The sequence below is a fragment of the Mytilus galloprovincialis genome, chromosome 2, assembly GCF_965363235.1.
Source record: "Mytilus galloprovincialis chromosome 2, xbMytGall1.hap1.1, whole genome shotgun sequence".
Lineage (NCBI taxonomy): Eukaryota > Metazoa > Mollusca > Bivalvia > Mytilida > Mytilidae > Mytilus > Mytilus galloprovincialis.
This window is the reverse complement of record NC_134839.1, coordinates 38,637,988-38,650,015: the sequence shown is the minus strand read 5'-3', so window position 1 is coordinate 38,650,015 and position 12,028 is coordinate 38,637,988. Positions and strand designations below refer to the sequence as shown.

Sequence of the window (12,028 nt, the reverse complement as noted above, 5' to 3'; positions counted from 1 at the left end):
TATGGGGAACAGCCTGTCCATGTGTACTACTTAATATATATTCCAACAGATGACATTACACACAATATTTCTTCTGTTAAATGAATGATTTGTATATCATCATACTTTACTATCTATATAAACCACATTTTGGTACAATAATTGTTTACCATATTAAGATTGAACATTATGAACATAGAATGAAATATGTCTACTAGAGACAGTATGATTGGTTTTAATCATTTAATTCATAAGACATAGGAATTAAAATTTGTAATTTAAAAACTCACATTTATTTAAATTGTTTTATATCAACACAACCACATTTAAATTATTTTATACATTAGATTCCATAGCTATATTTGCGTTTGTAAAAATATTTATATACCCAAATTTTCAATTATTTTACATTCCCAACTTTTATTTTTGTTGTAAGAAGTGTTATATAAAGGGAAATAAAGATTAAAGTTATATCATATTGGTCAAGATTTGTAAAACTCAGAACTGTCAAGTAAATTTAAGACACAATTCAAAATGTTAAGAATATGTCAAGCATTACTGAGAAAAAATAAGAATGACGAGAATATGTCGCGAAATATCAAGACAGTATTCAAATGTCAAGAATTTGTCAAGAAATTTTAAGACCATATTAAGAATGTCAAGAATATGTCGAGTAAAGTATGTACAAATTTGATATAAATGAGAATTTGTCAAGAAAAATTAAGACACAAGTCATACTTTTGGAGGATGTCGAGTAAAAGTTCATGCAAATTAAGACAAAAACTGGTCTTTTCAGACTTTTAGACTTTTGTAGTGATTAGAACCTGGAAACGGTCGAGATCCCCAATCCTAAACAATATATATTCATGTATGGGATAATATAACAAATCATATGAAATATAGGTGGAGTTCGTGGGGCCACTATACCCCTTCCTGTTTGAGAATTTGAAAACGGTCGAGATCCCCACCCTTGAGCCATATATATTCATGTATGGGACAATATAATAAATCAAATGAATTATAGTGGGAGTCCCTTGGGTCACTGTATATCCTCATGTTTGAGAACTTAAAAACAGTTGAGATCCTCACCCCTTAACCATATATACTCATGTATGGGACTATATAACAAATCAAATGAAATATAGGGGGAGTCCTTGCTGTCACCACATCCCTCTTGTTTTGAGAATTTGGAAACAGGCGAGAAAAAATAGAAGCAATATTGCCAGTTTTTATAATTATGGTTGCCTTGATTTTTGGTTAACTGCCTACAGCGCTTACAGTGCTTTGATTATTTATTTTTTCATTAAGATTTATAAAAAATATTGAATAAATTGTCCAAGTGGTTCATTTTTTTAAATTGGCTATGCAGGCCTTGTCTCCAGTTTGTACTGTTTTTAAAATATTTTTGTGTTGTTTTATTGCATGGCATTGATGCAACCATGTGCAATTCTGCTATTTTTAATTTTTTTTCTTCTATTTTTGTTTATTCTGCTTATAATTTAACTATCAAACCTTAATAGTTATTAGTAATCTCGTTTGTAAAATGAATAATATTTGTACAAATGCTATCTATATGTGTATGGGATATCATATTTTGTTGGACTAAATTTTTGATTGTAGAAAGTTTCATCTTAATCATCTATTTGGAATATTATGAATGGAAAAACTCTAGCCTCTTTGTACTTCATCAATGGGCAGAATGTAGGACCTCAAATAAACAGGAGTACTAATTGAAGCAAGTTGTTATATAGAATAAATTATGTAAATAATTATAATAAGAATAAAAAGATAATTATAAGAATAATTATTTTCACAGGCAATGAAGAAAACATACAGAATGTGTCAGATCTTTTTTTAAAACTTATTCTTTTACACATTATGACTTGCTAACAGTTCATGGCATCATTTAACCTTTTCTTGTAGACATTAATGAATGTGGTAGTAGTAGTTTGAACAACTGTACAGAAAATGCTTCCTGTTTTGATACGGATGGCAGTTTTGATTGTGTCTGTAACTCAGGGTACACTGGTCAAGGAGATGTAAATTGCACAGGTTAGTTTATTTTATGATATTTATATCATTTGCTACCATTATAATTTTCTTGTCAAGCTTGTCGATCTTATATGCCTAGTTTCCTTTAATCTTTTTTAAAATTCGTTTTGATTTTCACTTCGTTAGAGCATTTGATTAGTTTATTATGTAGATTGCAGCATAGTGCACAGTTAGTTTTGCTTCGCCCCAAAAAATACATGAATTTCATATATATTTCACATCATATTTCTATAATTTGCTTTTGTAAATTTCTGTTTCAAAGGAAGTTGTAAATGTGTGAGACTATATGTATAGTCATATTTCAAATTAGTCAGTGTTGTTCATTGTTTGTGTTATTATATCATCTATAATAAACATAATTTTTACTGGTTTTATACTATTGTTGTAAGTGAGGTATTTTAAACATTTTATTAGAAAAATTACATTATCATTTGAATGAAATAGTTGTAAATACACAAATTGTAACAGTTGACAATATTTAGATTAAGCATAAAATTGTATTATACATGTATACTCAGTGAAGTTTTTTTTTATACAGTACTACCTGTGACATTATCTTATTCATGGTGGCCATAAAAATTATGTCCACCATGGTAGCCCTATATGTCCATCATTATACCCCCTGTCGCTTAATTAATACACAAGGTATTAATCAAAAACTAGTCAAGGATGAAGGGAAATCATGACTGCATTGAAGTGTTAAAATTATATGACTTACAGGTCATGTGTCTCAGGTAAAATATACATGTATGTGTTTGTGAAATATAATTACTGTTATTATGACAAGAAAATTCAAAAATAAAATGAAATAATATTACTAGTTGAATAAAAAGCTGATTGTTATTTTTGATTTGACTCATGACTATTTGTTTTGACATTATGCCTTTTTAATTTATTTTTACATGTACTTTATGGTAAGTGAAGAATAAATGAATATCATCTTCTAATATAATGTAAACTTTCCCAATGTCTGCCTTTTTCTATTTAGAAAAGTTGTTTCTCAAATTAATTTTCTTATATGAAATTGATATATACATGTTATATTTAAATCATAGTAGATAGACTTATCTGCATTCAATACTGTTTTACAAATGTTAAAGATTGTCTTTAGAACTTATTCTAACTAAAATTTAGGCAAATCCTTATTTCTCTGTTGAATAAATATATTCAAAATATTCATTAATTCAACAAAATTTGATAAAATTTGTATTGTCATATAAACATATGGTATTTAGTTTGTGACAAAAAAAAAACCAAACAAAAAAAAAACCAATTATAATGCAAAGAATTAACAATTCTATAAGAAATTAAAACACATGGATTTTTTTTTAGGTTTCTGCCCTCAGTTCTAATAATGACTATTTCATAAGGGAGCCAATATTTTCAACATACTCATGTTATAAAGATTTAGCATTTCTTTCACTTTTTGTTCTTGGGTAAGAGATTATATTATGAGAAGGTAAACAATTTTCAAATAGATTATCTCAAGTTGTTTTGTTAATTTTACAATTAAGGAGAGGAGTTGTCTTCATTGTCCAGCAAGTGGCACAGTATTGTCCACTATTTTCTACTTCTTAACTATGACCACTAACTCTCTATGTGACACATTTGAAAATACAGTTTTTACCAAAGTTTTTATTCTTAAATCTATTTTCAAAAATGTTTTTCTTTAAATTGATTTTTCATCAAGGGTTTTAAAGTCTTAATTCATTCAAGTCCCTGAAATTGTTAACTTTATCTAAAATGCCTGGGTTTAGGGAAATATTTGCAAATGTATACCAAGAATATGTATCATACCAGTCCAGCACTTCCAACAATATAAATGTACACAGAAAAGAATGATTTAATTAATAGACAATAAAAGTGTAACCATCTTTATAAGTGTATTTTGTCAAATTTTGGCTTTTAACTGACAGATATTAGCCAAACTGAAGATGTCATATTTAAGTTCACACTTATATAAAAAGGCAAAGCAAGACAGTTTTTTTCTTTAAATATTTTTTTGGAACATAAGTCTCTTCAACATGTCCATTATGCATTTATCTTAACTCCTGATTTCAGATTAAAAAAATAAAGATAGACAAAAATAGTTTTTTCCTTTTAAAACCGTATAATGATATAAGTAGTTTTCCTAAATAATAATAGATTTTATAAAAATTTATTATAAGAGGATTGATATTGTCTGATCATTTTATTTTGTTAAGAAACAAGCTCGCTAAAAATTACTTCCTTCATGGTTTCTTTAAAAATATCATTTGCTTGATTATTAGTTATTTTTAATGATAATTCATTAAATAATGCAAATAAACAATTAAATACTATGAACATCATGTACATTAATTATTTTTTTTACTTTTAAAAAAAAAATAATTAAAGTCTGTTGTCTTTCAAATGCTAGTCAATAACTTATTTTTTGATATTTTTGTCTTTTTGCTTCTAAAGATTCTTACTAAGAAGACATTTAAAGAAAAAGAAACAAAATCATACAAAAATGAATAAAAACAAATAAAAAAATAAAAAAAAAATAAATTTGAATAAATTCAAAAGACAGAAAAACCAAAAATAATATTAATTAACAAAGACTAAAACAATGTCTTATTCTACATTTTCAAAAAAAGATGAAATGTCAATTTTGAAAGAAACCTTAGTTACCTGTACAGGTGAATTCTAAAGAAACATACAAGTTGAAAACTTCAACCCTGATTGATTACAACAGGTAACATTATTAGATAAAACATCAATCTATGTTTTATGACCCCAATAAATGGCCAACATCTCAAGATTGAATACCCAAATAAATGGCCACCATTGTATGTTGACCATGCAAGAGGGTGGACATAATTAAGAGAATGTCACAGGCTGTACTGTACATAGTCAGTATAGTTATTTATGTTTACCAGTTATTATATTAATAAACTAGAACATATTTAACTATGATAACTGAAGCTGTTACTACAGTTAAGCCTGAAACTACACAAACAACAGAAACTATTGAGTCAACAGCAACAGAAAAGGATATCTTTTCCTACCGTTTGAAATATTTTTGTTGAAGTGTGTCAATTTCAAAAATTTGCCTAATTGTGTGGTTTTGTGGTTAATACTTCTTTCATAACATTTTGAGAGGAAATCGAAATCTAAAGCAGCGAATATATGATAATTATTTGTTGTTGGTGAAAATGAGACAATTTGGATGATTGAAAAAAAAAAAAAAAGAATATGTACATCAGGAAATAAAAGTTTGTGTAATAAATTATCATTAATTTATAGGATATTTTGATAATAAAAAATACAAATAATAAAAGCACAGCAGTCATTATTGTGCTGAAAAGATTTGTATCAAAATATGATTTGATTTATATTTCCTCAATAATGTTGGGGACTGGTTAAGTGTGTAAAATGCAGGTCTTTGCACAATAATTTTTCTATTCAGAAATGACATCTATTTTACATCATATTTCTTTACTTTGATTTGTAAATTGAACACTTTCAAGGAAATACATTAGAAGATAGTAAAAGATTATTTATAGACATTGCTACAATAAGTAGGATTTTTACAAACAGTAAACTTACTACAATTAATGTAACTAATGTATTCTAACTATTTTTTATAAGAAGTTAGCATTTGCATTTGAATTAAATAATTGTAAAAAAGTCGAGAATATTGAGATTTACACATATAACTGTAATCTACTAAAACCAATCTTCATATGTAGTAGATGTAATTTTTACTTGTAATTATATTGATATTTAACAACCTTTCATTACTTTTATAAATGAAGCTGTCACAACAGTTGAGACAACATCTGAAACTTCACAAACAACAGAACTTCGGAGTCAACAACAGCTGAAAAGGGTACTGGATCTACCACAGAGAGATTTACAAAACAGACAACTGAAACCTCTTCACAAACTACTGCAGCTTCAACTGACATTTTTTCTACCAACAATTATTCCAGAACCACAGCAGAAAGTGCATCCCCAAAAAGCACTGCAACTGAAACCTCTGGAACTACGACAGAAGGCACTGCAACTGAAACCTCTGGAACCACCACAGAAAGCATGCTAGCCACTAGTCAAAGTGAAACTTCAACAGTCATTGGTACTACCATACAGAACCCTGCAACACAAGGTGTCACAACCATACAAACCACTGAAATCTCAACAAACAATGGTTTATCTACACATAGTATAGAGATCACATCAGACAGTGTCACTGCAACTCAGAGATCTGAAGCCACTACAGACAGTGTCACAGTCATTGATAGTACTGAGGCCACGACAGACAGTGCCACAAGTACTATAAACACTGTACCACAAGGTACTGGAACCAGTTCAGAAAGTAGGATGACCACACAAGACACTCAAACCACAACATCTATGCCGTCTGGTACACAGACAACTGAGGATTCTGAAGTGACAACACAAGAAATATCCACAGTTGATTTCTCCAGTAGTGAAGATACTTGAGCATTCTATAGATGCTCTCCTCTTTTTATTGATTATTGATGATTTGCTGATTTCAAATTTCTAATAATAATTTCTCTCTAAATTCTACTTTAGAGGCGTTTTGAATTTGGGTTTTAATGGTACTTCTTCTTTTTCAAAGTTTTTATGTTTAAATTTGTCTCAAGAGCTCAATGGCTGTCACATATCAAAATACTATTTAAGTTTCATTCATTGACTACTTTAAAAGGATACTTTTCCACATGTATTCAACTTTTACGTTAAGGGAAGAAATGTTCTCCTCAACTGTCAACACCAGCTGTTTCTAATTCCATTTAACATTGTTATACATTTCATTTTATGGGTGATTCTGTTATGTTTTTTTTTTTTTTTTTCCTTTTTTTTAATTCTTAATTTGTACTGAATTAAATATGGTTTGAACTTTTTTATGTCAATTTGCATTATTTATGTTGATTATGATAAGTTTTATATCACTTAAAGTTAATTTTGCATTGTATGCTTTAAGTCCTTTTAAAAAAATTCGAAATTATGTAACTGATATTAGATGTATTTATTATGTATCTTTTGTTGAGAAAGATTTTGTCATAATTTGTGTATAAATGTCAATTGTAGCAACATCATCCACAGTTTATTCTACAGGTAAAACAACTTCCATGATCAACCTACCCTTTATCTGAGTTTGCACAACATCTTATCTTAGTACTTTTAAAACAATCATACCTAGTGTGGCTGACTCTACATCTACTACTTTTATCTTTATTTTTTATATTTTGCATAAAAAATCATCAATACAAACAGGTGTAGTTGGTTTGAATCATAACTAAACAACATACACAAAACATAGAAAAATATTGTAATGTTGAATTAAAGAACAGCATATCTTTCCATCTCATTATATTTTCATGGATATCATCTAAAGATAAATATGTTGAAGGGTTCCTACAGAAATAGTACTTACTTTTCGAGAGAGAGAAAATGATGCAATGAACTTTTACCATAAAAGGCATTCTCTTTCTATGTTTTTTTTTTGTTTCTTTACTCTATAGAAAGAGGGTTATGTAAAGATGGTGACTGCTGAACTTTTATTTCATACTGAAACCATCATTTCAACGTTTCCTTTCACCTATCTTCATTGTCTTGGAATGGTTTAATCTGGTGTTTGTGTGTGTGTGTATATAGTACAGTATTACTGTACAATTTCCAAACTTTTAATTGCTTGTTTTCCCCTCCTTCTGAAATTCAAATTTGTGCTTTGATTTCTTATATTTTATTGTGTTAATATAATATTGTTTGTTATAGTCAGTCAGAAGGTTATATGACTTTCAGTAATTTGAGTTAGCTTCTCTTTCATAAAGATAAGAAATTAATGTTTTAATTATGCTTGTTTTTTTGTTTGTAAATTGTTTTAACGTCTACCAATAATTGTTTAAATGGTCACATATAACATTATATTTCAAATTACAAAAATCTGCACAATTAGCTGTCCAAGATCTCTCTTGGAGTTATGTCAGAACAAACATTGATGAAACATTTTAGCATGTAATTTATGTATAACAAACATTATGTTGGTTAAACTTATATAATATTTTAAATTTTATTATTCTTGATGATACTGTTAAGACAGTACATGGGTAAATGATTTTTATACACTTTGTATCATTTTGAATACAATGAAAATATTGCTGCAGTATATGGATAACAATTTTTGTAAAAGGTTGATGTGATACACAAAAGAAGATCAATTATCAGGTGTGAGAAGTGGAAAAGCTTCACAAATGCAATGTTGTTCTGGGTTCACTTCATGAAAAGAACATTTACATTATGTTATGCTTGAATTTATCAAAATTCTATTTTGCTACTTAAGCTCTAGAAACCACAACAGAAGAAGACACAACCCAAGAAGCTACAACACAAGAAGCTACTACAAAACAAGCTACCACAACACAAGAGGTGACAAGTCAAGAGGTTACCACAGTTAAGACAACAACTCCTGAAGTAACCACCAAGGTTGTCACAACAAAAAGTGTGACAACTCAAAAAGCAACAACACAAGAAATAACAACATAGGGAGCAACAACCAAAGATGCCACAACTACTGAAGATATCCAAGAAATGGTTCAAATTTTAAAAAAGAAGCTGCATTATTTTTTTCTTTCAAAAACATTTTACATTCTTTTCATATAAAAATTGCGCGCAATAGAATGACAATAAGATCTTTAAAAAGATAAATTTTAAGACAAGTTCTTATTGATTTTTTTAATTATTTTTTGTCCGATTCATTTTAATCTTTATATATGTTCTATAACTGCCTAGAATTGCCGGTTAAAAACATTAAATAAGAACAGCAGATGTGGACACTGCTTTTGGATACAACTGTCAAAATTGATGTTCTGTCACATACTATTGTACTTGAAAATTAATTTAGAAACTTTTAAAATTTACAGATTTATTTTAAGTCCTTCTGGAAAATGATCTTGACAATTGGAAAAGTTTAAACAAACACAATCATTTAAGCTTTCTCATTATGTACCATAAGTAATTGTTAGACAATTTTTATATTAATCATTTTTATTCATTTGTATGTACTTACATTTCAAAAGATGTTTTATAATTGTATTTATATATTGTATGTAATAAACTTAATTAAATGGTCTTTGATTTATTTATTCTATTTATGATATGATTTTTGTATTACTTATAGCCTCTACTGCAGTCCAAACTTAAGGTAAAAGTCCATATTATGCACTCCCCACATCCTCTTATTAGCAATGTATTCCGTATCTTTGTATAACAGTATTTGCACTTAATTATATGGATTTACTTGGTACACACTTTTTTTTTTGAATTTCTTTCTATCTCTGTGTCATATTTACATAATATTTACATATTTCTTTAGGAAGTTCTTCTTGAATTGTAAAAACAAATATGTTAGTCCTAATAATATCCACGTTATGGTTCTTATAGAATTCATACTGTGACAAAATCGAACAACCTGTTTAATTTTATCATTTATGAAAATAAAAATTTAGAATTCTCAAATGGTGGAAGACTTTTTATATGTTGTTAAGTATTTTTATGTCTTTTTCAGTTATTATTATAGAAAAAAATCTTTTATAGCTCATTTTTTTCAGACATTCTTGTGATTTTTTTTGTATATTTGATTCTACAAGATATAAATGAAAACCATAAATTTTTTGTTGCATTTAAGAAATAATTTAATTTTGATTTTTTTAACCAAAACATTTAGATTAAGGAATATTATGGATAAATGTGATTGAAAAATAGTATTGAAGTAAAATATTGATGAAAGAGCGTTTATACAGTATGAATAATTTATGAAAGAGTTTGCATTGCATGTACTCCTTTTATCTTGAAAGTTGATTAATAGAAAAGTTCAATAAGTTAAATGTATATATCTCAATTTCTCATTTAAATATAATATCAATTGAATGACTCAAACTGGCTAGAATTATTCTAATTCTACTTGACCATTCTTAATTCGAATATTCAATTTTTGATATAGCTTTAATAAGTATCAAACAGATTTACAGCAACCAAAAACTTGGTTAAAATAAAAAGTTTAATATTGTTAATAGCTATAAAAAGTAAAATCATAAAAATACTGAACTCAGAAGAAAATTCAAAAATCAAATGGCAAAATCAAAAGCTCAAACATATCAGACAGGAATTATATTTTATGATATAACAAATTGCTATATTCAGGGAAGAGGATTTTGTCAAAATCACTTTTATTGAAATGTTGGTTATATGTAAATGTAGCTTATGTTATATATATTACATTATTACATTCTGCTCGTATATTGTGTGCATAATTCACCACAAAATCAATTTTCTACCATTATAATGTATCATACATATATACTGATCTTTATTTCATACTCTGTGCACAATACCTACTTATGTTATTCACCACCAATCATTTTTCTACCATTATAATGTATACTGATCTTTATTTCATACTCTGTGCACAATACCTACCTATGTAATTCACCACCAATCATTTCTACCATTATAATGTATACTGATCTTTATTTCATACTCTGTGCACAATACCTACTTATGTTATTCACCACCAATCATTTTTCTACCATTATAATGTATACTGATCTTTATTTCATACTCTGTGCACAATACCTACCTATGTTATTCACCACCAATCATTTCTACCATTATAATGTATACTGATCTTTATTTCATACTCTGTGCACAATACCTACTTATGTTATTCACCACCAATCATTTTTCTACCATTATAATGTATACTGATCTTTATTTCATATTCTGTGCACAATACCTACTTATGTTATTCACCACCAATCATTTTTCTACCATTATTATATAAACTGATCTTTATTTCATACTCTGTTCACAAGGCAGGTGTTTGTAATTCACCACCAATTATTTTACTACTATAATAATGTATACTGATCATTATTTTATACTCTGTGCACAATTATACATACATTTGTAATTTACCATCACTCATTTACTACATTAATAAAGAAAAACAATCAGAAATAATAATGAAAAATGTCACAAATTGGCTTTTCTTCATTTTCAGTTTTTAATCATTTATTCTGAACACTTCTTTTATCATACCAACTATTTAGATCATTCCATACCAAAATGATATTTGCAGCTTTTCTACTGCATTCATAAGGATTATAGCAACACTACTTTAAATGGTAAGCATTATGATACATGGTCAAGCTAAATGATATATCAGATTTGTGCTTTACTATGAAGCTATTTAGCTGTTGAAATCCTCATGTAAGTCACTGCACAGGCTTGTTACTTTGATAGTGCTTGAGATGCATATAAAGATAACTGAAAAAAATCAATGATCACAATTGCATTACTTCTATGTTTTGCTTGCAGGAATTCTATAATTGTCTATGATATCTGATTCTTGTCTTATTTTGAATAATGAATCAGAACATGAGACAAAGATGGCTAACTTCGTTCACCAGAAAACTGACTATAATACAGTAGTCAAAGAATTTGATAATTTTTCCTTAGTTGCAGATGCATAATATTATTATGTTCTCATTTGACATTTGTCTGTTGTCCTTGACCTCATTTTTATGGTTCATGGACCGCTTAAAAAACTAGTTTTCTTATTAAGTGATTTAAAGCAGTTGTGAGTAGAAGGACAAATGAATTTGGTACATGGAATCATTGCAAGTTATACATGTATCTGACATCATTTTCAAAATTTATTGGTCAGAATTAAGTTTTTATAATTGAGTATCACTATAACGACACAGCTAGCAAGAGGTCAGCATGGTCAGATATATTTGAACATTGATGTATGAAATAATAAATTTGAATGGTGTTTATGTTCATCTTGCAATATCAATGTGACCTCAACCTCATTTCCCACAATCATTGGTCAACCACTAGTTTGTGTCGAGCCTGCAACTTTTGTTGCAGAAAGCTCGACATAGGGATAGTGATCCGGCGGCGGCTACGGCGGTGGCGGCGGTGTTAGCTAACTTCTTAAAAGCTATAT

General features: G+C 28.2%; 1 protein-coding gene across 1 annotated transcript in view; it reads left to right on the top strand.

The window, feature by feature from the left end:
* The window catches only part of LOC143062029 (uncharacterized), a 126,463-nt gene that overhangs the window by 89,256 nt on the left and 25,179 nt on the right, over positions 1-12,028 (top strand). Inside the window, exon 71 of the mRNA XM_076233881.1 lies at positions 1,903-2,031. Within this exon, the coding sequence (XP_076089996.1) occupies positions 1,903-2,031 (129 nt within the window). The remainder of the gene's footprint in view (positions 1-1,902; positions 2,032-12,028) is intronic.